Source organism: Populus euphratica, unplaced genomic scaffold, assembly GCF_000495115.2.
Source record: "Populus euphratica unplaced genomic scaffold, PopEup_1.0 scaffold4.1, whole genome shotgun sequence".
NCBI classification, from domain to species: Eukaryota; Viridiplantae; Streptophyta; class Magnoliopsida; order Malpighiales; family Salicaceae; genus Populus; species Populus euphratica.
Genome location: NW_011499859.1, coordinates 1,950,661 through 1,976,789, shown reverse-complemented (window position 1 = coordinate 1,976,789; position 26,129 = coordinate 1,950,661). Strand labels below are relative to the sequence as shown.

General features: G+C 33.6%; 3 protein-coding genes and 1 pseudogene across 5 annotated transcripts; 2 read left to right on the top strand and 2 right to left on the bottom strand.

The window, feature by feature from the left end:
* Positions 1 to 2,586: 2,586 nt before the first annotated feature.
* Positions 2,587 to 5,847, top strand: LOC105124339 (probable polygalacturonase). The gene is made up of 6 exons (XM_011024325.1): positions 2,587 to 2,648; positions 2,863 to 3,195; positions 4,208 to 4,328; positions 4,409 to 4,583; positions 4,708 to 4,778; positions 4,937 to 5,847. Exons 1-6 carry the CDS (start codon positions 2,616 to 2,618, stop codon positions 5,641 to 5,643), a joined length of 1,440 nt encoding a protein of 479 aa, XP_011022627.1. The 5' UTR covers positions 2,587 to 2,615; the 3' UTR covers positions 5,644 to 5,847.
* Positions 5,848 to 6,063: 216 nt separating this feature from the next.
* Positions 6,064 to 10,521, bottom strand: LOC105124338 (mitogen-activated protein kinase homolog MMK2-like). The gene is made up of 6 exons (XM_011024323.1): positions 10,113 to 10,521; positions 9,139 to 9,268; positions 8,831 to 8,968; positions 7,550 to 7,882; positions 6,723 to 6,906; positions 6,064 to 6,605 (listed from the first exon to the last, which is right to left on the bottom strand). Exons 1-6 carry the CDS (start codon positions 10,325 to 10,327, stop codon positions 6,433 to 6,435), a joined length of 1,173 nt encoding a protein of 390 aa, XP_011022625.1. The 5' UTR covers positions 10,328 to 10,521; the 3' UTR covers positions 6,064 to 6,432.
* Positions 10,522 to 13,899: 3,378 nt separating this feature from the next.
* On the top strand, positions 13,900 to 17,203 carry LOC105124337 (heat shock protein 83-like; annotated as a pseudogene).
* Positions 17,204 to 21,510: 4,307 nt separating this feature from the next.
* Positions 21,511 to 23,865, bottom strand: LOC105124336 (transcription factor MYB46-like). 3 transcript variants are annotated; one of them, XR_842027.1, is made up of 5 exons: positions 23,627 to 23,865; positions 23,346 to 23,475; positions 22,029 to 22,657; positions 21,836 to 21,926; positions 21,511 to 21,755 (listed from the first exon to the last, which is right to left on the bottom strand). XR_842027.1 is itself a non-coding variant. In XM_011024322.1 (4 exons), exons 1-4 carry the CDS (start codon positions 23,757 to 23,759, stop codon positions 21,892 to 21,894), a joined length of 927 nt encoding a protein of 308 aa, XP_011022624.1. In that variant the 5' UTR covers positions 23,760 to 23,865; the 3' UTR covers positions 21,511 to 21,891. The 3 variants fall into 3 exon arrangements, 2 of the variants coding, with proteins under 2 accessions (XP_011022624.1, XP_011022623.1); XM_011024322.1 differs by having other exon boundaries at positions 21,511 to 21,926; XM_011024321.1 differs by having other exon boundaries at positions 21,511 to 22,657.
* Between the last annotated feature and the right edge of the window lie 2,264 nt (positions 23,866 to 26,129).

Below are 26,129 nucleotides of genomic sequence, written 5' to 3'. Positions count from 1 at the left end.
CACCCTAAATGGTTCTTGAGGTTCTTGAGTTTGACGCCAATGATTGTTTCTTCCTTTTCATTTCTCCACTTTGAATCTTGCACATGCCTCTTTACAAATTCAAACCAATGCTTGGAATTTATTTTTCCTAAACATTTAATCTATGTTCTTTTGATTATTATTTCTTAAAAATTTTTGAATTTTCTATAAAATTACAAATATTTTTTAATTTTAGCCCAACTATTTTTGAATCTATAAATAATCTATCAAATTACAAATGTTTTTCAATTTCACTCTTTATGATTTTTTAATTTTTCAAATTTGATCTTTATTTTTTATCTTTATTCTTTTTGTGATTTTTTTTTTAGTATTTAACTTGAGTTTTTTTAATCAAATTTTATCCTTGTTCTTTTTGTTGCTATCTTTTTTTTGCAAGTTTTTTTTATTAATATTTTTTTCAAGAAGTTAACATTTAAAATTAAATTGGATATGAATTAAGCGTCTTGATTGAATCTGAGTTCAGGACTTCATGAGTTGTAAGTTCTAGAGATTATATTAGATTTAGAAAGTTTACACGAGTTTCTTAATTTTTTTTCTCCCTTTCTTTAAGGTGATGTTTTCTTATTTTTTAGTTTTATTTTTTTTTATTTTTTATGGTTTTTCTTTTATTTGATTAGCCTAGAAATGACTAGGATCACTAGTTTCAAAGGTTAATGCTAGTTTACCTTTTTTTTAAAAAAAATAATTTATTTTAATTTCATCTTCTAAATTTATTTTTTTACTTTTTTTTCTTTAAGATTATCCTATTCTTATGTTCATTATCGCAGGGTTTGAAAATTCACCCGATTAAATGGGGATTTTTTTAAGAAAAATAGTTTTTTTTTTACAATTTGAACTTTCAAAATAAGGTTTGCAAACCAATTGAAATGGGCTCAAATCTGGTTAAATTTTTTTTATTGTTTTATTTTTTTATTTATATTATTTAAATTACTAATTCAATCAATTACTCGGATTTTGAGTTTTTTAATGTAGCATTTTTATGGCGGAAAAAAATCCCTACTCGGATATTGAGTTTTTTTACTGTAGCATTTTTATGGCGGAAAAAAATCCTAGCTGGCGGTGTGCAGGCAATAAATCTAGTCCAAGCTATAGGGAAAAATATTAAGGTGGGGAGGTTGTGAACAAGGGAGCCTGAATCTACTCTCCTGAATTGATTTTCCATGACTGTCACATGATCTGAAGTAAGGCTCGTGAAAATTGTTGACCTAATACCCTAATTTGCTATAAAGCTCTCTTGTGATCCACTCTGAATGTTGATTACATATCTGTGGGCTTGGACATAATGTGTGTCTTATTGCTTTATTAGACTATGGAGGGATGGTTCAATCACAATAAAAAGCCCACAGACTAGTCTACAAATTGGGCCCGAAATGTTCACATAGCCCAACTAGATAGCACTCCCCGGCAGAGGACCAACTCTGATTCCCCAGAAGCTCAAATGAAACGCAATGAATCCTAGATAAAAATTTAAGAAACTACCAGACAAACACTATTTTAAGAACAATCACGTAATCAGTACATCATAGATAAAACTTATATCTAATTATTAGTTTTTCTATATTGAACAAATCAGGAGAATGATAGCCTATTAAATATTCATAAACCAAAAAAAAAGTAAGAAGCAATTAATTTCTTTCTGATAAATGCTAAAAATACTTATAATATACGGTACACATAGCTGTTTTATTTTATTTTAATTGATTTATTGGTCACCAATCATAAGGATTGAAGGTACATGTATTAAATGAAAGCACACAAACCAGCCACATTTCTCCTAGAAAACAGATTACTTTTATAGAGGCTCGTCGTCACTCAGAACATTATCTCCACGCAGCTCAAAACTACAGGTAGCAAGTTCATTGACTGCTTTACCATGTATATAAACATGCTGATATTCGTTCAAAACTATATAAACTGCCTTGAATTTCAAGGTAAGTCATCTTTAACCTCTCTATCTTCATCCTCTTACCATGTATAATTCTCTCTATAATCATCTTCTTTAAATTGATAAACGCACACGCAACATATTCTCGAAGGCTTCATTCCTCTTACACTAGTGCTAATTTAAAGCACCAGAGAGTCTTCTAAGCTCATCAAGGAACCACTAGTTTCCCAACCTTCTAATCCATCCACCAGCCTCAGAAAGAATCGGATCTCAGTAGGGTTTTTCATGAACGGAACTACTACTTTCCCAACCTTCTAATCCATCCACCAGCCTCAGAAAGAATCGGATCTCAGTAGGGTTTTTCATGAACTTGCTCCTATAATTTTGATTAAGGCGAAATCACGTCCATATTTAATGAAGGACTTGCCGGCTTTCCATGGTTGCATGTACTTTGAAGCTAAACAACTTGACATTTTCTTTCTTAGAAGACTCCTCTTGTAGTTTTCTATTACACAAGAAGAAAATGAAGTTTTGAATTTTAAGCAATCTGACCAGGGCTAGAATTGTAATTTTCTATGTTTGATCCACAACGACAAAAAATAACTGTTTACGGTTGATATCCATGAGTCACAGAGTATATATATTGCACAGATAGCCCATAATAAACCAAAGGACCTGGTTTTCACCACCAATGGAGTTGTGGACAAGTGCAAGAAGATCCAAGGTAAAAAAAATTTGGAATCATGAAAACAATGAAAGCATCATCACATTTTAAAGCATCTTCTCAACTTTCAACACCTTGCTGTTCTTAGGATCATGTTCTGAGACGTCAGTTATATATCCTTTTGCTCTGCTTATAGATGAAAGAGAAATAAAAATCTCATTTCCATGCATGATTTTCCTGACCAGGCTTTCATATTCTTGAATTAAATGAACAGGTGATTGGTGTCAGAGCAGTCCTTGTTTATTTGGTACTGTTATGCACAATTGGTGTTGAGAGCAGAAAATCTTTGAAGTGGGATTGTTTTGAGCATGCAGCTGTAAGTTGCAGGGCTCATAGTGCATCAGTGTCAGATTTTGGGGGTGTTGGAGATGGAACAACAGTAAACACAAAGGCTTTTCAAGCTGCAATTGATCATTTGAGCCAGTTCTCATCAAAAGGTGGATCCATACTCTATGTTCCTCCAGGAAGATGGTTGACTGGGAGTTTCAATCTCACTAGTTATTTCACTCTCTATCTTGACAAAGACGCTGTTCTGCTCGGTTCTCAGGTTAGAATTTGTCAAGTTTCTTAATTATTTTTAATGTAAATTGAACTTGCTGATTTCCTCTTTCTTTCCTTTATTCCATTTACTTAGTTCTTGCTCGAGATCGGTCTACGAATATAAATTTGTTTGGATGCCTAGAAGATGCTCTCCTTTTTCCTCCCATGGTCCATAAGAGAAATAACTTAGTTCTTCATTCTTGCCAGAAATTTGGTTTAATTACTAATTCGTTCTTCTCCATTATGATGTTATTTTTCATAAAGAGGAAAGAAAAAAGGGGGTCTCCTTGAAATGGTGGTTGAAAGTAGTTCAGTTAGATAAAGGGACCAATTTTCCTAGGCTGCTATGGTCCAGTAACTACCAGTAGAAACTTATGCAATAAATACTGGGGGCCTAAATTGGAAAGTGCACCTTGAAGGAGCCTGATTGAAGATTATCGGCTTCACAAGCTAGACAGGTCCACTCTGTGTCCATATGATTTTGTTGTGTTTGATATGTTTGGCGAGTAAAGGTGACTGGGTATGAGAGGTGGAACAAAAATGGAACTATGACAGTGGACAAATTAAGATAGCTTTTATATATCATATCCCTTGCCCGCAACAAACACCAATACAAGTATGAAGTTGTATTATGATATCTTGTTCTGTCTCACATACCAAGCACAACTTCAGAATCATCAAGAATAAATAGAGGTGCGAAATGACCAAAAAGAAAAAGAAAGGGAAAAGAATTGTAGATGTGGGGATGAGGGTAAGAAATATATAGTACCGTCATAACTTCTTTGAAATGAACAATTTAGGTTAATTAATATGAGTTCCATTAGGTTAAGATTCTTATATATCGAATACCAGAGAAACAAAAATGAAAAAAACATCTGGTTTATGCATTAATTTCCAGTTTTACTCAGAAAGCTGGCAAAGCTCTTTTAATTCCACTGCTGGTGCTTGCAAATATTATAAATTTGTCCTATTATAGCAATGATAAATTAATTTTTCCTGCATTTTGAACATTTCATCAGGATGAAAATGAATATCCACTGATTGAGCCCCTGCCATCCTATGGTAGAGGAAGAGATGCAGATGGTGCAAGGTTTGGCAGTCTTATTTTTGGAAACAACCTCACAGATGTTGTAATAACTGGTATAATATTAATAACTCCCTTTCTAAAGTAAAAAGGAAAGTATTTCACATATTGACTATGAACATATTCGGCTTTACAGGTGCCAATGGCACAATCGATGGTCAGGGTGAACTCTGGTGGACAAAATTCCGTGCCGGAGAGCTGAATTACACCAGGCCTTACCTGATAGAAATCATGTTCTCTACTAACATTCAAATATCCAATCTTACATTGATCGATTCCCCATCATGGAATGTTCATCCTGTTTATTGCAGGTATTTCTCCTTGTGCATGGTTGTTAATAGTAGTTGCATGCTTCGCTCTTACTTCTCTGGTGTTGATACTTCCCTTAATTATTCCGTTGGAAGAATGTGTATTGATATATTAAATGCAATGCAGCAATGTTGTAGTTCAAGGTTTGACAATTCTTGCACCTGTGAGATCTCCAAACACTGATGGGATCAACCCAGGTAAACATGGAGAAATTGAATTTGCTTCTATAGAGTATAAAGCGAGAATAGTTTTTCATACTTGGTACTTCTTCATAAAACTGAAAAGAATGCCAGAGTGTCATTCTGAAATTCTGAACATGCATGTGACGGTTGAGTTATTGGTTCTGTAACTTCAGATTCTTGCACAAACACCAGAATTCAGGACTGTTACATTGTGTCCGGAGATGATTGTGTGGCTGTTAAGAGTGGTTGGGATGAGTATGGTATTGCTTTTGGGATGCCTACCAAGCAAGTTGTTATCAGAAGGCTGACATGCATTTCACCGACCAGCGCAGTGATTGCACTAGGGAGCGAGATGTCTGGGGGGATTGAGGATGTTCGGGCAGAAGACATCACAGCTATTGATTCAGAATCAGGTGTTAGAATCAAAACTGCTGTAGGAAGAGGAGGTTATGTAAAAGACATATATGTAAGAGGGATGACATTGAAAACAATGAAATGGGTCTTTTGGATGACAGGAAATTATGGTTCTCATCCTGACAACAACTACGATCCCAATGCAATTCCTGTGATTCAGAATATCAATTATCGTGATGTGGTTGCCGAGAATGTGACAATGGCAGCTAGATTAGAGGGCATAGCTGGTGATCCCTTCACTGGAATCTGCATATCTAACGTGACCATTGGACTTGCACGGAATCGAAAGAAACTTCAGTGGAACTGCTCTGATGTTGCAGGGATTACAAGTGAAGTGACCCCAAAACCTTGTGATCTGTTATCAGATCAGGGACCAGGAAAGATTGGAGCATGCAATTATCCAGAAGATAACCTGCCAATTGAGAATATGGAGGTTCATACTTGCTCTTCCATGTTGGTGACATGAAAAAAGTTCCTGTACATTGGAATGTGTTCTCTGTTGGTTCTAATGGTATTATAGTGTGATTTATATAGCAAACAAAATTTGGTTATTGAGATGATAAATGAAATATCCATTGTAACTGTCAGGCTGCACAAGTAAATCAACCTAATGGTAAAAGACAAACGGTATTCCAAGCACTAAATTTGAAATTCCAAGGAATTTATATAATGATTGCATAAATAATTGCAGCTTCGCTATATTTTTATTTTCCTTTAGATGTCTTGTTAAACCATTCACTGAAAAAGAACAAAGTACCAGTCCTAGGAGAAAAGAACATCTACAAAATTTAAGCACTCAACACTAGCTTGCTCTGCAGCAAATTTTCAACACCCAAGTTCACCAAGAAACCAGCAAACATCAGCATGGTTTAAAAAACACGGCAAAAATGAAAAACAAACACTTTTTTATTATCTCAATTTTATTGGAGAATCATAAAGGGGAAAAAATAGATACTGGATCCATCATATGATCATACAACATATGATCCTTGCTTTGCTCCTTAGATCAAATTCCCAAATTCTAGTACTCACGATAATCAATTCTACTTTTTACAATGCACTTCAGGCATTAACATTTTATATAAGCACCCAAATGTGTCAGAAGTTAAGCTAACTTCGTGATCATTAAATAAGTTCAGCTTTTAGGTTCTAAGAATGTGGTGTTCGTATTCTCAAGAAAATGATGAATGGAGGGCATTCTGAAGAAGAAGCCATTCCATTTCCCAACATCTTTCTGCAGCATAATCCTTTTCTCCTAACAGGGTGGATCCGGATTGAACTTCACTGATTCCCTCCAGATGAGCTCTTTGATGTGCTCTTCAGTACATGATGGGTGCTCAAAATCAAAATGAAAAGGCCTGGGGCAGACAGGCTCATCATTGATGTCATGGAGAGATGACAAATACGAGTGACAAAGAGCCTCATCGACTGCAAACACATGAAGAAGCGTGACCATCTAAGAGTGAAGGAAAAAACAAAAAGGGCTCGAACAACAAGCCACTACTTAAAAATGTCTCAAGTAAAATTTGAACTCTATTTTTATACCAGTGATGCGATTATTGGGATCAAACACAAGCATTTTCTCCAGTAGATCAACAGCTCCTGGAGACATATTGGGAAACCTAGCTGAGAAATTTTGCTTTTTGTATTGTGGAAGCTGTCTAACATATCTTCGGGCATTATTACTTCGCAGAAAGCCAAGGCTAGCATCATCAGGTGAACCTATCAACTTTAAACAAAAATAAAAGGAATGAATTGATGGTTGTCAGTGAACACTAAATAAATAAACAAGTTCTCTTCCTCAGTTTTGTCACAATTAAAACAATCAAGAGACATGTGCTGTTCTTTTCTGGAATAAGAATTTAGCAGCACCACAGGCTAGCATCATCAGTGCATGTCATGATGTCTCTAACACCATGTCAAAAACCAATCATCTGTTTTCTTTACAGACAATGCAATCAAATATCTTACAGGCCATGCAATCAAATATCTTGAGATGTGTGACTATTTGCAAATCACCACGCATATAGAACACTGATGTTGATTTTCATGTCTAAATCGACACTTCCATTACTAATCAATCTAACAAGAGACTAAACATCAACTAGTATATATAAATTACTAGCCTCATGTTCACCAGTGGTTCGAAGTTCACTTAACAAAACCATTATGGCAAGCTATACTCAAAGCAAGATTTCTTGGAAGGAAAAATATAGAGGAGTGAGGATGTGGCAGGGGCTGAGGGTGGTACTAAACCAGACTGGCCTTCCATCTAGTATGACTGAACCACGGATCCTATATCATAGAGTGCATAAAACGTGTAAAGGAAGATGCAGCAAAAATTAACTACACATGAGGCCCAAAAGGCATACCTCTGTAATAAGCCTCAGCTGATGAACATAATCTTTCCCTGGAAATAAAGGTTCCCTGGTCATAATCTCACCAAGTATGCAACCAACAGACCAAATATCAATTGCGGCAGTGTACTCTGAACAATTAAGGAGCAACTCTGGTGCTCTGTACCAACGAGTAACCACATACTCAGTCATGAAATCTGTTTCAGAAGTTGTCCTTGCCAACCCAAAGTCTCCAATTTTAAGGTCACAATTTGAATTGAGAAGCAAATTGCTGGGCTTAAGATCACGATGCAGAACATTGGCTGAGTGTACATATTTCAATCCTCGCAATAACTGATACAAGAAGTACTGCAAAAGGTTCATTGAGAATCTATTAATCCCATATGCAATGTCAAAGTCAACTTTATTCAAGCAAGTCATGACATATTAACTCAAATTTTACAACATAAAAATTCCAGATTTTGACATGGGTAATGTCCCAGTACACAAGTTCAACATTTTGACAAATGACTGTTAAAATATCATATTGTCATAGTAAAAGTGGACATTATGAAGGTGCTTTATTTTCTCTAAACTTTAGAGTACTTTTTACTGACAACATCTATTTAAGCTGGCATTCTTGTTAGTTACTCTGGACTGAAGAGTCAATAACGTTGTTATTTGAGTTCACTAGCTATTTTATCATTGCATACACTAAACAACAGGAAGAAACAACAGAAACTGTTTTACCTGCATCAGGTTAGTCAATGCAAGCATTCATTTACCTTTTGCAAAGAAGCACCAGAAAGAGAAATGGAAGCCTAAATTTAAACAGATTATGAGTTATGCTGCTTTAAGATTCTAAATTTTGAATTGTTCTCATTAATTTTCTTCACAAGAGAGCCAAGCACTCCATACTATTATGATATTTAGTTAATGCAAGCATTCATTTATCTTTTTGCATAGAAGCTCCGGAAGGGAAGTGGAAGCCTGTATTATACAGATTATAAGTTATCATGGCTGCTTTCAGATTCTAAATATGGAATTGTTCTCATTAAATTTCTTCACAACAAAGTCAAGCACTTCAAACTGCAATAAGTTGAGGGATAAAATCCCCAAGTTTAGTAATCATTATGGTACCATTTATTTCCTTTCTTGCTGCTATGATCTTTATTGAAAGAAAATTTGAATTATATGATTCCAAGTTGTGATCAGAGAATCTAATAAGACAATAGGCAAGCACATAGATAAGCTATCAAGTTTTTCACTAAAAGATTCACAAGGTATAAGGCCTAAAAATTGTTCTTGGTGCCATACCTGACAATGATCATCATTCAGTGCTTGATCAGAACGAATAATCTGATGAAGATCAGTGTCCATTAATTCATAAACAATGTAGACATCATTGAAGGCCTCCTTTTTGGGTGGCCGTATTATGTCCCTGATAGCAATAACCTGCAGAAAAGAAAGAAGTGGAAATCTAAACACACAAGGAGGCATATGGAAGAGTGATGAATGTAGAACCACTAGTGAACAAAATAATACAGGTAAAAGAGAAAGAAGTGATGAGGCATATGTGACCAACAAGTATCATGAATTTAACCCTAGGTAAATTACATGCTTACATTTTCATGATCCATGTGTCGGAGAAGCATAATTTCCCTCAGTGTCCTTTTAGCATCTATTCTGTTGTCAAATGCATTACCAATCTTCTTTATAGCAACTTCCTCATGCGTATCTGAATTCACAGCAGCACTGAAAAGAGCATGCACAATAAGAAGTTAAGAACCACTCTTCCCACCACTCAATATACTAGTCTAATGAATGGAGGACATGAAGAAATCTTCCCGAGAAGTGGAGGAACAAGAAAGTATACTTAACTTATGTTCCAGCCACGAAAAATATAACATATATAGAAACAATGCCTTAAGGATATGAAAAAACGCAATACTGTCACCGATAAGTATAAATGGAACCGGCAACTCCTACATGGTATGAACGTGAAACTTAATGACAACTCATCATGATCCCAGAGAAACAAATTGAAACTATCATGAGAAAAATGCAGCGGATTCTCTCAAGATCTTTAATAAAGCACAAAATTATACATTAGGTACTATTTATTTTTGGGAACTATTTGCCTCTCTTTCCTCCGTGGAAAGTCTTGATCTTTCTGGAAAACACAAAGAGTTATACCGGCCTGAGAAAAAACTTAAATAACCTATTAAAGAAAGTAACATCGATAACCCACAAGCAACAGCTGTGTGCATGAGATAAATTAACAAACAAAAATTCAGCAAATGTACCCCAAGTTTCAAATTCAGCAACATGAAGCATAGATTGAATAAAAGAGGCATATTTACGGGGAAAAAAATAAAAAAGAAGTTCAATTGATCAATTAAAGAAAGCTTCGATAGCCATGGAAGTGACAACCAAAAGAACCCAATAACAAAAAGATAACTGAAAACCCTCCAAAACCCATTTCCCATGTAGGTTAAAAAACCGCAATTGAAAGATCAAAACGGAGGAGGTTATATATCAAATCACACCATGAAAGAATGAGTAAAATCCCAAAAACCCAGAAACAGAAAACACTTACCAGACAATGCCATAAGCACCACGACCAATAGGCCTAATAGGAGGGACATACTTGCTAGAAACCTCAAACAAGTTACCATAAACATTATACTGCACATAACGACCTCCATGAGTTAAGACTCCTTTTATTTTACTTCCATGGTGATGACCAGCTCCTCCTCCCTCTGATGTTGAACCAGCGCTGCTAGACTCTTTAGTGGTATTAGTAGCAGCCATAAAGCCAAGCTTCTCTCTCGCAAAATCTCTTCTTTTCCCTTTGTGTTCGGTCTTCTTTTCCAGAGTAGAAGAAGAAAAAAAAATGGAAAGTTTCGTTGTTGCCTAGTTGAATAAAAAGCAGGGAGCTTTCTCGGGAGGTTTGAGTGTCCGTGAAATGAAGCTGACCTTTTCTTTTCTAACGTTCTTACTTTTTTTTTCCTATGAAAAAGAAAGAAAATGAAACTTTTGAATGGTTTGATTTACTACGTTTTTACACCCAGCCGCCTCGCAGCCAGTAATAGCATGCCACTTGTCCATGGATTTTGGTGCCTCATTTCAAGATCTTAACGCTTTTTTTTATTATTTATGAGAGGCCATACTATGCTCTTAGCCTCTTTTTTCGTCCCGTTTGAGAGATCTTTGGACCATTTCTTTTTATATCAAAATTTGGTTATTTTAACAGGTGGTTATTAATAATAGCTTGGAATTAGAATTAAGAGGTTTGTTTTTTTTATAGTTTTATATTTAAGTTAATATAATAATTATTAAAAATTTATATAATTATTAATTTTAAAATTTATAAAATTAATTAAAATATGTATAAACTAACCCAATCACTTATATTAATAAAAAATAATCATTTATATCATAAATTACTTATATTTTAAATAATTTAGTTATGTGAAAATATTTTTCATAATATCTTAATAATTTTATATTCACGACATGTTATCATTCATGATTGAATTTGTTTTTATTCTTTAAGTTTGTTATGGGTTTTTTATATAGATTAAATTTTATAGTTTAAATTATTTGAAAATTATTTTATATCAAAAAACATGATTTTATTTATAGTAAAACTAACTATATTAAAAGTTTTTTTTTCAATTTTTGAATGTATAATTGTTGAATCTATATGGAAAAGGGTTTGAGTAATTGAATTAATTATTCTTTTAATTAGAAAATATTATTTATTTTAAAAAAAATCTTAAAATTAACCTGAAAAAATTTAAATTATATCTGACTACAATAATCAAGTCATTAAAACTCAGTGATGTTAACTAAATCTTACCATATTAATTTTTTTTCCTAATTCCACGTAAAACCTACTCTATTCTAGTTTTAAGTTTTACTCGTATGTGTTTAATAATTATGCATAAATGAGTGGATTTCACAATTACAATTGTATATTACGTTTGATTTTTTTTTTTCTAAGATAGTTGTTCCAGGGAGAATTGTCCTTAAAATTACTATTGCTCTTTATGATACGGCGGTGTTTTATTTATTTATTTATTTTAGAATAATTGCTGGTCTTTTCAATCAGACTTTTTTTATGATCGTTTTTTTATTTGAATTTACGTATTAAGAAAGAAAAAAAATAACCGAAATCTACCAAGATATTTTTAATGTGAACCCTTGTATCAAATTATATATATAAGCTGTAAATCAAATGATTTAAAATGTATATTACCCTGGTTTATTGTTTTTTTTTAGTTTTTATTAGTAAAGATATCATTGTATTTTATAATATGATAAAAAAATGTAAAAATTGGTGCACAATCAATCTAATATTCCATGCATTTGAAGCTGAATTAACAATGGAGTGAAAATCTGTGGCTAAAAATATGCAATTCCGAATGCCCATTAATTGGTCAGTTTTTTTAAATTATCTACCGTAAAGAAAATAGTGTACGATAATTCCTTATATTCACCTTCGTTATAGTTTCTAAGCAAGACCAAGAAGTATAGTCTCTCTTAAATGAATAAGATGGTCAAATCTTATATGCTCTTCTTTCGTTGACCAAAAACATTTTTGAGGTTGCAAAAACAACAGTTAATTGTACTTCGAAGACCAGGTAGAATACATTATCAGACACATATGTATATATTAACAAATTGGAGTTCATCAATGGCGGTCCGTTGTCTTGGTCATATGTGGTCACCAGCCTCTTCAGTAATTACTTTAAGAACACTGTGCATGTGCGTGCTCTAGAAAGTGTCAAAGCAAATCCACAGATCGATCTGCTAGTAATAAACTCGCTGCTTTATGGATTTGGTGGTTGCGGGGTCATGGGATTTATGTGCATTTGCCTCTCAATCCCTCACGCCCTGGTTTCTTTTTTACTTGGCAGGTGTAGCATGATCGCAACTTCTATTGCCTTGCTTTTCCATGCACATGCCTCGCCTATCTTTGTCCAGATTCTCGGCATTTCCTCCGTATTTTAATGCCGATAGAGCAATCAATGAGAATGGCGAAAACACAAAAATTAAAAATGAAAAAAATCGTCCTTTTAGTTTGCTGGAGAGGATGCAGGGCATTCATTGCTCGGTTGCCTTCATCAGATAAAGCGGACAGCGTAATAGAATTTGACATATGAGATCAACCCTTGTAATTGTCAATCTCATAAGCAGTTAAAAAACTTCAGATAAATTTAGCTCAACTGGGCTTTCTTGGTTGATAATCTTGGGCGGTGTAATTACCTGGGAAAAAAAATTTAAAAACACTCCAATGGCTTAGTATAGTATATTGTTTGAAGAATGTTGTTTTCTTGTAGAGAGAAAGGATGATTGTAGATAGCAAGTAAGAAGAAGATGATTCTAATCTTCTCACATTGCTTTACTTTTCTTTAAATAAAGTTTGATTGGATTCAGTTTGATCTGATAATCCGACCCAAGAACAAAAAGCGACCACAAATCCAAATCATTACAAGTTAAGAAAATATAAATTTAGACAGTTTATTAAAAAGGTTTTATTGAACCCATTAACTCTTGATGCTTACGAGGCGTTTTATAGTATCAACAAGAGGATGAGGGGGGCAAGTGGGTGTTCAAGTGTAAATTTATACTTTAGCACATACCAAGAATCCATAACACATTGTTTATTGACTTTCTATTGAATAAGATAAGCTAGAGAAATTTATTGAAAGGAGAATATGTTGTGTGAGGGATGGAAAACACTATTTCAAATACCACAGTATTTATGTGTTTCAAAAGAGTTTAAAAAAATATTTTTTTTTGTATTTTTTGATAGTATTAAAAATAAATTTTAAAAATTAAAAAATTAATTTAAAAAAATCACTATCACCATTTTAAATATATTATTACTTTTTTTTTATAAAAAAATTAACACTTATTAAAGCTATATTTTTCACATATTTATTTATTTATTTATTTTTAATGTAAATATTTAGGTTAACTTGTATGAAGCTTAACTAATTTATAAATTTTAAAATTAATAATTATATAAATTTTTAATAACTTTAAAATTTATAAAATTTAAATTAATAAATTTTAAAAAATAAATTTAAATTTAACAAACTTTGGAGTAGATCCTTATCTAATCTTCAAGTCAGAAGTATCATTATTTAAATCCTGCTGCACAGAACCCCGTTTTGAGAGACTGTAAAAACCCAACCCAACGAGAAATGGAAAAGGAGAATAATTACTGCAATAAGATTGAGACGAAAAAGGTGAGCTTGATGCATTATGAGCTGCTCTGTGCAGGCTGAGGATCTCGAATTTATAATGGCCTTGGACCATGGATTGGTGCTTAAGCTAAGCCCATTAAAGCTTTATAAAACTCTAAAGAGATTCAACATTCTGGAAAGCAGGTCCAGAAAAGAAAAAAACACAGTCTCAGCTCACCAGCAATTGATTGGACTCAACATCTTACCGAAATGGAGACACAAATCATTGGGCCAAGAAGCACCGAAACCTTAGTTTTGTCTTTTCAACCAGATGATTCCAAAACACAATGAGTTTTTCCATAGGAAAGGGAAGAGGTGCATCGAAACCCGGGAAAATGAATTCCAAAACTGAAGCCATCAGAACTCCTTTCTCTCTTACAGACATGCAAATATTAAGCACCGCTTTATGTTTCCTCTCTACCTTTCAAGAATTATCATCCAAAATCCAATAAACCACACATCACCAACTAAAGCGACCTACTTGCTGCAAATTCGTATATTTCTTGTTTTTTATTTTTTATTTTATATATATTTTGGGTTTTGTAGAATCATCAAATGGCAGACGTGAAGATGGAAGACACTGAGCTGTTTGCGTTCCAGGCTGAGATAAATCAGCTTCTCGGTCTTATAATCAATACTTTTTTACAGCAACAAGGAAATCTTCCTTCGTGAACTCATTAGCCATGCTTCTGATGTAAGTGAATGGGTCTAAATCTCTCCTTTCTTTGTTTTTCTTACAACCATGTTTTGTTGGTCCTGGAGAAAAGAATTGCTAACTAACGGGAATCAAGAAAACAGACTTTTTTTGTGGGTGTTAGGAATTATTATTATTATTATTAATTAAGACCTCGTGATGCTAAGTTTTCTCTATTTTCTTGGTAGAAGGAGGGGAGAAAAAGGATGGATGGGGATTTTGGATTCCGAGATTAATGAATTATTTGAGTAATTTGTTGTTTTAATTCTAGGCACCGGACAGGGTAAGAATTGAGAGCTTGACAGATAAGAGCAAGCTTGTCCCTGACAAGGTTAACAAGAGCCTGCCAATTATTGACAGCGGAGCTGGCATGACTAAAGCAGGTAAATGTTAAATTACACAAATGTTGAATTTGAAACTTGTTCTGTACTTGTCTTTGTATGGTCAGCTTTAATAGAACCGGTAATTGTGATCTTATATTTGGTGAACAATCTGGGTACAATTGCAAGGTCCGGAACAAAGGAATTCATGGAGGTATTGCAGGCTGGGGCTGATGTGAGCATTAGTGGACAATTCGGGGTTGGTTTTTACTCCGCCTTCCTTGTTGCTGACAATGTGATTGTGACCACTAAGCAGAATTATGATGATCAGTATCTTTGGGAGTCTCAAGCTGGAGGGCCTTTGGGTAGAGGAACAAAAGTCACTCTAAGATGATCAGGTAACAATTAGAACAACTTGCATTAGTCTTATTTTAGATCCTGCGATTAAGAGAATTCTGGATAACAGAGTGGTTAACAAGATTGAGATTTTATTCAATCAGGATAGCAGAGTGGTTAACAAGAATGTGATTTTAGTCTTAGAAGCTTTATATTCGGTGTTTGGTCTTGGATTCTGTATTTAAAACCATGATAGCATGAGAGCTCAAGCCTCAATGTTTTTTTTTGTTGAATGCATGTCTTGTTGAAATGTGGTTTCAATCTATACATTTTCTTTCCTTGTAACGATATCAATTCAATTTGTTCTCACCCTAGTGCAGTTGGAGTAATTGGAAGAGAGGAGATTGAAGGACATTGTGAGAAAGCACTCTGAATTCATTAGCTACCCGATTTACATGTGGACTGAGAAGACTATTGAGAAAGAGGTTAATGATGATGAAGATGAGGAGACCAAAAAAGAAGAGGAAGGTGATGTGGAGGATGTTGATGAGAACAAAGAAAAGGATTCCAAGAAGAAGAAGATAAAAGAAGTGATCCATGAATGGGAACTTATCAACAAACAGAAACCTATTTGGTTGCGCAAGCCTGAGGAAGTCAGCAAGGAGGAATATGCCTCCTACAAGAGCCTCACCAATGATTGGGAGGATCCTCTTCCTTTTTGTTTCCAAAAGAGCTCCATTTGATCTCTTCGACACTAGGAAGAAAATGAACAACATCAAACTTTATGTTAGGAGGATATTCATTATGGACAACTGTGAAGAGTTCATTCCTGAATATCTAGGATTCATAAAGAGAGTTGTGGAATCTGATGATCTGCCACTCAACATTTCTCGTAAAATGCTGCAGCAGAACAAGATCATGAAGGTGATCAGGAAGAATTTGGTGAAGAAGGAGTATTGAGATGTTCAATGAGGTAGCTGAGAATAAAGAAGACTACAACAAATTCTATGATGCTTTCTCGAAGAACATTAAATTGGGTATCCATGAAGACAGCCAAAACGGAACCAAGCTTGCCGACTTGCTGAGGCACTACTCAACCAAAAGTGGTGATGAGATGACCAGTTTGAAGGATTATGTTACAAGAATGAAAGAGGGACAGAAATACATACAATACATCACTGGTGAGAGCAAGAAAGTAGTCGAGAACTCTTCATTCCTTGAGAAGCTCAAGAGGAAAGGGTATGAAGTTCTTTTCATGGTGGATGCCATTGATACATGTTGTGTCACAATTGAAGGATTATGATGGCAAGAAGCTAGTGTCAGCGACGACCAAGGAAGGGCTGACAGTTGAAGATGACGAGGAGGAGAGAAGGAAGAAAGAAGATAAGCAGCAGTCTTTTGAGAACTTGTGCAAGACAATCAAGAAAATCCTTGGAGACACGGTGGAGAAAGTAGTGATATCTGATCGGCTTGTGGACTCTCCTTGCTGTTTGGTTACAGGTGAATATGGATATGGAGTGCTAACATGGAAAGGATCGTGAAAGCTCAAGCTTTGACCCGTGTCTAGCAAGAAGATTATGGAGACCAACTGAGACAATCCAATCATGGGGGAACTGAGAAAGAGAGCCGATGTGGAAAAGAATGACAAATCAGTAAAGGACTTGGTGCTTTTGCTCTATGAGACAGCCCTGTTGACTTCTGGGTTCAGTCTCGACGATCCTAACACATTTTCAGCAAGGATTCACAGGATGCTGAAGTTGGGTCTGAGCATTGATGAAGACGAGACCGGCGGAGAGGACGCGCAAATGCCAGCATTGGAGGAAGAAGCAAAAGAGGAGAGCAAGACGGAAGAAGTTGACTAAAGTATAACAGCCACTGGCATCAGACAATAAGCATGATCCAGTAGTAATGTCTGCGTCTTTTTAGTGAGTTTCTGTTTCGGTTTCCCTTTGGATTGTGGTTCTGTTGCGTTTTGGGTTCAGGTTTCCCTGTTTTGCTTTCTTTTCTTGTTTAGAGTTGTAGCAAGCTTGCTTTCTTCTATGTAAGCACTTTGCAATCCAAGTTCTGCATGTGTTAATTAGCATCATCAGTGGTAAGAAACCATCAACCGCAGACAGTATACTGTATCTTGAGGAGCTAGCTCAGCAAGTCAAAATTACTCAATTTTCAGACCTTTTATTTTTTGGCCAGATTTTTAGGCAGAAACACTGTCTGGAGCAAGAACGAATTCTTCCATAATCTTTTCACGGTAAAATTTCCTTATCGATTCCAAAATGTCAACAGAGTTTAATACTTCAGCATACTCTATTTAATTAATTGAGTTTGTTGACAGAAAGTTTTGAAGACCAGAAAAATTTAGAGTTAATATTTTTCATAGCTTTTGTTTAATTTTTTAAAGGATGCAAATTTGAAAAAACAAATCTAGCCAAATTGTTTATATTGACTTTTAAAATTCAGAAAGGGCCATTTATGATGATGCCCTGCCTTAAATTAGGCCAGGAAGTTTTAGTGTGTAGTTTCTTAAAAAAAAAAAAAAATATTATCAGCATAGATTCATTAATTTCTTCATCATTGTGGCCTTTTTTTAGGTAGACTGAATTCTGTAAGTAAACAAGCTGTTATGAATTAAATTCTTTGACAAATATAAAATAGTATTTAAGCTTTAATATATATGTGAAAATGTAAAAGTATATAGAACATGGAATCTACAATAATTTAAAATTAAATCAGTTCGAAATCATAATTAATTTAATTTCCAAACAAGTCAAGGTTCATTTGAGTAGATGGTATTCTAAGTAATTATATCTAAATCGGTTAATAATTTCTTGTGTTCATACAATTCTAGAAACAAGGTGTGCTCATGCTTCATGCCACTAAAAAATTATATTTATTCGTAAAAAAAAAAATCATAAAATTCACTAAGTATCATAGAAATCATCATGACGAAACTACCACAGGTCATTAAAATTATTTATTAGTTCACCAAGCAATATATAAATCATGAAGATTTACTATATTCAAATCGAGCAAGCGGAATTTAAAGACTAAGAGAAAATATTACATTCAAGTAAAAGTATTGAATAAAAAAACAAATAATAAAGAAATAAAGTTAAATAAGCGTGAGGCATTAAAGACTAAAAAAAATTAAATAATTGTGTAAAAAATAAAACATAAATTGTAAGTAAATTACAAAGTAAATAAATTGCGAAAATGATAAATTGCAAGAAAGTTCGAGAGAAATTTGTATTTGTATTAGGACATGCCGAAGAATTAAAATGGAAAAAGCATTTTTAGAAAATTGAATATTGTCAACTAGATATTCCATTGGCAAGCTACACAAATTTTGTCAAAAATTATATAAGAACAATAAAAAAATTTAATCACAAAAATTACTTGATTAATCAAAGATTTTATTAAAAAATATATTTTCAACAGAATCATTGATGAAATATTTGGTCTTTTATTAAAATCTTTTATTCATATTCCATCAATTTTTTTTTTTGACAAAATCTTTGATAAAATATCTTAAGAGATAAAAACATTCCATCAAAAATTTCATAAAAAATATAATTCAATGAATCTCTAATGTAATAGAAAATAATACATAAAAAACATATATGAATGTAAGAGATTTTGTCTAAACAAATATCTAAGAATTTGTTTTATTATTATATTTTTCCACACTCATTGGAATAATATGGACCACACCTATTTATATATATTTACAACCACTTTTAACACACCTCTCACTTTAATGGAAATAAATATGCAAAACAATATTCCACTAAAGAATTTAAAAGATATCTCCAACATGCATAAAATATATCTGACAAAGTAGCTATATGCTAACCAGATATATACTTGATAAAATTGAAGAACTTTGTTTTCAACATTCTTAAAATTACAACAAAATCTCATGTATAATGCAGTTGGATCGCAGAAAATATAGTCGAAGTGGGGGGATATGGAGAAAAACTCATAGCTTGCATGGTCATCATTTTGATCTCTTACACTTGTTTTCAAATGTAAAAAAGCTAAGCAAGTCATCATTTTTCTCCTACATCTCAATCATTTGACTCTGATCTCTCACAGCCACAATTTGATCATAATGCTCATTGAAATTCTAGAGCTAGAGGATGGTGTACCTAATATAAATGAACTATGTCCGCTCCTCATAGAAGAAAAGGAGGCCATAGACAACTCATAAACATGGTTCCTCTCAAATCTATTAGAAACAACAGCTAGTCAAGTGCTGGAATCATCAGGCAAATAGGTTCATTCTATGTTTTTCTACCATCAAAGTTTTGTAATTATCCAAAAAGAATTATAGTACTTTTTGTTCACTTCCACAAAATAATAATAGTACATAAAATATAACTTAGAATACTCGCGACAAAAACCTGAGGTATTCCATCACACAACTTCATATCTTCTTTTTTTTCTCTCTTGATCTACTACTTTTATGAGAATATCTCAAAAAGTTTCATAGAAATAGATGATAAAACCAACACTATTTTTCAACAATAGATGAACTCAAAACAACAAATACTACTAGCCTTGTCACCAAAAACCAGCAAAACCACCACCGCTAGCTATTATTGTGCAACGAGAACCACTTGGTATTAGATGTCACACTTGTATAGCATTGTAGCAATTATTTTTCTGATCAAAATAGTCGAGAATATATGAAAAAGATAAGAAATTTTTATTATTTATCAGTAAAAAAATAAAAATCATTACTTGATATTAATATTTTTTAGAACAATGACCAATGACAGTAAACAGAATTATAATATAAGATATAAGTTTAAATTAATTATATAAAAGTAACACATAAAGTGTAATATATAAAAAGTAGGTGTGAAAAATATTGGTGCATTCAAACTATATAATGTTTTTAATAATTGACCCTATTTTATTTTATTTTACATGTGGCTTGTGTGTTTATAGTGTTAATTTAATTGCTTCAGGAAGAGGAAAAGGTCCCAGTATAACAAAGACACTTATAGGGATTATGGGAAGGGTGGGATGAGATGAGACTCTTTATGCTTTCATATGACAAAAGTCAGCTTAAAAAACAACATACCAACTCAAACTCTCTAAAGAAAAAGAAGCTAGTGAATAAGAGATATTAAAAATCTAAAACAATAATATATTTCAATTAAAAATAATAAAATCATAGTCATTAAAATATTTAAAATTAAAGGTGTACTAGTACTAGGTTAGCATGATCTATCATGTTATATCAAACATGACTTGAGCTCCTGTTCCTGAAATAAGTGACACTTAATTAGAAATTAATTATGAAGATTCTTAATTGGTTCTGCAAGCCAAACCCCAACAAAAAAGACTCAGGATTTCTCATCGGGCTAGTGATGCTAGCATTAATTTAGTAAGATGCTTTCATTGAAGTGCCTTAATTTAGTAAGAACTGTTTTTTTTTTTTTTGAAGAAAAAGTTGCTAGTTGCTAGTTGCAGAAATGACTCAAAGCATTTAATTGCTACTACCAAAGATCATTAGTAAAAGTGCCCCCTGGGATATGATTATCAATGTTGTTGTTGCATTATTGTTACATAATCATCACTGTTAAGAGATGTTGCAATTTTGTCACACTGATTAAACAGGCTGAACATGGGAGAAAGTGATGATGAAAAGACATCGAAGATTGAGAAGCATGATCCTACCATGTAAATTAATGAGCCATGCAACAGAAAACATGACATAGAGCAGGTATATGTAGAAGGGCCGCAACAGTTGGAGAGTGCATGATAACGTTTTTCCCTTTAACACAAGGAGTTTATATCAGGACAACCATGGTTATAATGAAAGTTATCATTTGACAGAGGACAAACAGGACGACGTCATCATTAGCTTCATAAACATCAACAGCACTACGCTCCTTTACGTACTATGTATGTGTAGAAAGATGTCCGATCAAACGGTGTCTACGTATAATCGATTTAGTTAATGGTTTTCATGTATAAAACATGTCACTTGATCATCTACCATGCACCATGAATCAAGCAAAACATAATTAATTAATTATATTCACGATGTTAGTGCTTAATCAATGCAGATCCGTTAGAGATATCCTTATAAGCTCAATCCTAAGCCATCAGCTCGATGCAGGATGAGATGATATCCTTAATCATAAATTCCTTTAAACACAAGTTATTATATCCCAGATTATTTTTACTAGCCATTCCCCTTATATTAAATTTCTTTTCAGTATCTTAATTTTGAATTAAGGCGCCACCAAAGAAGAAGGTATTTTTCACTGCCATTAATTATACTCAATTAATTCTTGGATTAGAAAGACCGCCATGATCTTGGTTGGATAGCTTACCTCGATAGTATCGTCAAGATTTAAAAAAAAACACACTCAACATTCAATGATCGATACCATAATCATTTCTTAAATTACATTTCAGCATGTGGTATGCCCTCCTTTAACTTTTTTTTTTCTTTTTTCAATGTATCAGCTCGTCATAAGAAAGATATACACGAAGTCCATTAGAACTGTTATTCAAAATTCTTGAAAAAGTGAAAGAAAAAAAAAACCACTCGTTGACATCACCATAATCATGATCAAACTCTGCTGGGGTTTGTTGTGTTGCCTTTATTCTTTCCTCTGCAAACGCCAAGAAAACAAGATTACATGCATCCTTATGCAGTTATCTGTTTTCATTGCCTCAATTCTCACAATCTCACCTGTGGGAGTTAAAAGGCGGGGTAGAAATGAAAGAAAAGAAATCAACAAGCTGTCTTCAAAAGCCTGAAGCCCTGGACCATTCTGAAAGCTCTATAAAAAGATGAAGAGGGAAGAGAAATGAGAGGCCGTTTTCACCATTATAAATATCTTATAGAGATGAAGGGAAAGAAGAGAGTGTAGCAGCTCCCATACTTGATGAAGTTGGTACAATTTCTTCTCCACCAAGTGGTCCTTCAACATTATCCCAAAAAAGAAAGTTTGAGCACTGTTGGGATTCCACCCATTCAATATTCAACTCTTGTCTTTGTAAGCATTCCAATGATATCTCTCCTTCGTCATTCATGCTACAGGATTGCATCTCAATAGGCACCATGTTCTCCATGTTGTCAATCAATGGAGGCAGGTAATTTGTATCCATTCCAATACTAAATGTTGCTTGGGGTGGCAGTACTGCTTGAACATGATGGTGCTGGCTTGAATTCCAAGTTTCAGTGTTTAAGCTTGCCGAATCATGAAAAAGTTCCCCACGTACACTACTATCCACAATTCCATCAAGTGAGGCAGTACTGGTGTCAAACATAAATAAGGGAGCTGAAGACGAAAATAGGGTTTCTTGAACTTGTGGCCTTGTCAAATCTTGATGACCTAAATCTAGTTGGTTTGAGGTATAATTTATATTTGAATGATCAGTACTGGTAGTTGCATTGGTTATTGTTGCAGTTGCTGAAGGCTTTCGTATCTTCTTTTTAATCCAAGAATTCCAATAGTTCTTAATCTCATTGTCTGTTCTTCCAGGCAAGTGACTTGCAATATGAGCCCATCTACAATTGATCAACCATGCATATAAGAAAACTTACCACAAAACTAGCTAGTGACTAATCATAGATTACAAAACAACAGACAAAGCAATTAATCAATTAGTTAACTTGTCCGGATTTAGAGAAGCAAGGAATTTGTAGCAAAAGTACTAACATGATTTAATAAAATATCTTACAGAAAGAGAAGGGGAAAAAACAACGTTACGGTGTTGAGTTAGTGCTGTGCATAGCATAGATAGGCATTAATTTCCAACTGAAAACCTATGTGACAACTTCTGACATTGCTTTCTCAACGTCTCCCGTAATGCAGTTGATAGGTGCTTATAGAAATACTTAAACATTAATTAATTATGTGGTTGCTTATAGCTAGCTTATTTTTTGTATATATATATATATATATAGAAACGCATCTCAAAACTTACTTTTCAAGTTTCCATAAAAAACAGAATAAAGAATGAATTTCCCCCATAAGCTCCCCGAGAGAGAGAGAGAGAGCGAGAGGAAGTCTCAAGATTATTTTAGAGCACTTGTCCTATTCTTTTTTGAAAAACCGTAAGAAGTAAGAACTTGTATACTTGATTGCAAGTGCATTCAATGCGGCCCAGCTTAAAATTAGTAATCTCTGTGTATATGTAGTACCAAACTTGTAATTGCAAATGCCAGTTAATTTTATGTTGTTTATAGTACAGACCTGTTTCCAACAACACCATGAAGGCTAATTATCAACTTCTCCTCCTCTGGAGTAAATCTTCCTCTTCTTATGTCAGGCCTCAAGTAATTAATCCATCTCAAACGACAACTCTTGCCACATCTTTGAAGCCCTAAAATGTTCAACCAAAAAAGAGAGAAATCATTCACTAATAATACCTATATCAAACAAGAAATTATACAGAGCTTAATTACCGGGGGAAACTAAACAAAGAAGAAGGACAAGAAACAAGTGGTAGAAAAGAGGAATAGAGGGGCAAGTACCAGCTTTCTCAGGAACCTCACTCCAACATCCATAGCCATGTGTAGTGATATATCTGATGAGCTTTTCATCTTCTTCAGGTGACCAAAGTCCTCTCTTAACCTTTTGCTGGTTGCAGCAAGAATGGTGACCCATATTATGATATATCTGATCTTATTGATCCCTTCTTCCTCTTTTGTTTCTTTGAGTTTGGTTTCTTTGATTAGAGAGTTAGAGCGGTAGGTTATTTCTGGGGCTAGGCAAGAACTATTGGCCACTCTCTTCCCCATTTAAAAGTAACACGAGCACAAAGGGAGCCGAAATGGATCGAAAAAAAGATGGGGTCCATGCAAAGGGACCCAGATATTCATCTAACCTTAAAATGACATTTCATCAGCTATTATTTCTCATTCTCTCAAGGTTGGGGTCTGTGTTTTACTATATTCTACGTAGAGTTAAGATTGTATTACGTAACCAAAATTCACGTATCCTAAAAGCACTGCAGGTTGTTTCACAGACCTAGCCATTTCTTTCTTTCTTTCTCTCTCAAGGAAAGATTTTGTAATATCCCCTTGGCATTGTCCAGTCATCTAATCCCCAATTATAGTGTGACACATTAGGAGAATGATCAAGAGATACATGAACCTTAGGAGAAACCATTTAAACGTTAAGTGAGCTCTGTAATTTTTTATTTTTTATTTTTTTTCACGGAGTGTGATCGATGATGATGAATGATATGTAAGTTGCAAGTAGAGGGGTAGGTTTTTTCTCTTCAAGTTGATGATCGTCTGCGGCAAAACCCACACAAAACTTGCCCAATTAATGCCGCACAAATAACGGCCGCAAACTAATGATTACAACTCACAAGTAGGAGTAATTGATTTATTCGATCGTCCTTTCGAGTTCTACTTTATATATGGTATAATGGAAGTATTGATTTTTTTTTTCTTCTTACAAGTTTTAACCCATGAATTTCACTTCTTGCTTCTACTGTTGTGAGAAACAAAATGATACTTAGTATTTGTTCTGGAGACTTATGGAATATATATCTATATATATATATATATAATATCTCAATTAGTATAAATCGATTAATTAATTAATGTAGCACCAATCAACGTATATCTTGTCAATTATACATATTCTCTTACCATATATATATACACACGTATAATCCAGCAAGGACTGTTTATAGTTAAACTAGCAACACAAATCTTTGCCTTTCTTCTCTTATGGTCTTATTTATCTACCATTAAGTAATAATCTTGATATTTCATAAATATAAGAACTAGAATATTCTTTTATTTTTTCTAATTAATTAGAAGTTCGGCCTTACTTCACCGAAGATAACTACATGCTGTATCTACCATTAAGTAATAATCTTGATACTTCATAAATATAAGAACTAGAATATTGTTTTATTTTTTCTAATTAATTAGAAGTTCTGCCTTACTTCACCGAAGATAACTACATGCTGGGAACTGTGTTATCCTCTAATTTGACGTAAAGTTGGGAGCCATTCATAAATTTAATGATGAATCCTATGATTATATAAAAAAATAAATACAATTTCAAGAGTGCCCAATAATTTTATTGTATTTTATTTTTTAACATGAAGACTAGTGTTAAAGAGCTAGGCCTAAGATTTTGCCAATACCTAGACAGAATGAGAAAACGTTACTCGTTCCATGAGATTACTTGCAATCACACTTATTGTTAAACATTAAATTTTAATTGTCTTCAATGCCAAACAAACTTATATGTCCTTAAAATTTTATTATATTCACGCCAATTAATCAAGTTCACTGATGCAATGATTGGATTAGGAATAGCTTCATTTGGTGAATATGTACAAGCACTTTTTAAATTATTAGTGATTTAAATAAAGATTTGTTTTTCTTCTTCTCCAGATTGACACATTTTATATTTATTTTTTTTATAGTCATACATGCATGATCTATGATTGAGGGCTCCTCTATCAGGTTTCACCCAATATTAGTGACGACACCATCACCAAATAAAATGTTTTGTCAATGGGAGTTTATTTATACCTATCTTGAACTCAATTATTGTTGAACTTGGATGTTTTAAGACTTCAGATTTTTAAATTAAGAAAAAAACTAAAAAAAAAAAGAAGTTTCCATTTCCAAGGATCAATAATTCAAGAAAGACTTTTTTAGAAAGCCCAATAACCGTTAATGCTCAAAATTATTCGATACCATTATGTTAACAGAAGAAAACATTATAACTACATGGCCCGTTCTTGATTAGTTAAGGGACATCCAGAGAGACCTCATGAAAATGAAATCAATTAATATTGATTTTCCTCAATACTTACTTATATTTATTCGTAGTTTAGTAAAGAGCTCATCGATCCCTAATATTAATTCTTCAATCATCTTGATAAATATTGGTGACGGTTGCATCACGTAACGCATGAATTGAAATCATATTCCTATGAAAATAGCATTATTTGATCAGTTCCTCGCGCCTACAAGCTGTTTTCTTTTTTCCTTTTAAATAACA

Excerpts from the sequence above, each read along its gene's own strand:
- LOC105124339 (XM_011024325.1), top strand. The coding sequence starts at position 2,616 with ATGGAGTTGTGGACAAGTGCAAGAAGATCCAAG. Across the intron at positions 2,649-2,862 it reads CAAGTGCAAGAAGATCCAAG|GTGATTGGTGTCAGAGCAGT; the intron begins GTAAAAAAAATT and ends TTAAATGAACAG. Across the intron at positions 4,584-4,707 it reads GTTCATCCTGTTTATTGCAG|CAATGTTGTAGTTCAAGGTT; the intron begins GTATTTCTCCTT and ends AATGCAATGCAG.
- LOC105124338 (XM_011024323.1), bottom strand. The coding sequence starts at position 10,327 with ATGGCTGCTACTAATACCACTAAAGAGTCTAGCAGCGCTGGTTCAACA. Across the intron at positions 9,269-10,112 it reads GGTGCTTATGGCATTGTCTG|TGCTGCTGTGAATTCAGATA; the intron begins GTAAGTGTTTTC and ends TGCTCTTTTCAG. Across the intron at positions 6,606-6,722 it reads TCCCAATAATCGCATCACTG|TCGATGAGGCTCTTTGTCAC; the intron begins GTATAAAAATAG and ends ATGTGTTTGCAG.
- LOC105124336 (XM_011024321.1), bottom strand. The coding sequence starts at position 23,759 with ATGGGTCACCATTCTTGCTGCAACCAGCAAAAGGTTAAGAGAGGACTT. Across the intron at positions 23,476-23,626 it reads TGAGGTTCCTGAGAAAGCTG|GGCTTCAAAGATGTGGCAAG; the intron begins GTACTTGCCCCT and ends TGAACATTTTAG. Across the intron at positions 22,658-23,345 it reads CATGGTGTTGTTGGAAACAG|ATGGGCTCATATTGCAAGTC; the intron begins GTCTGTACTATA and ends GATCAATTGTAG.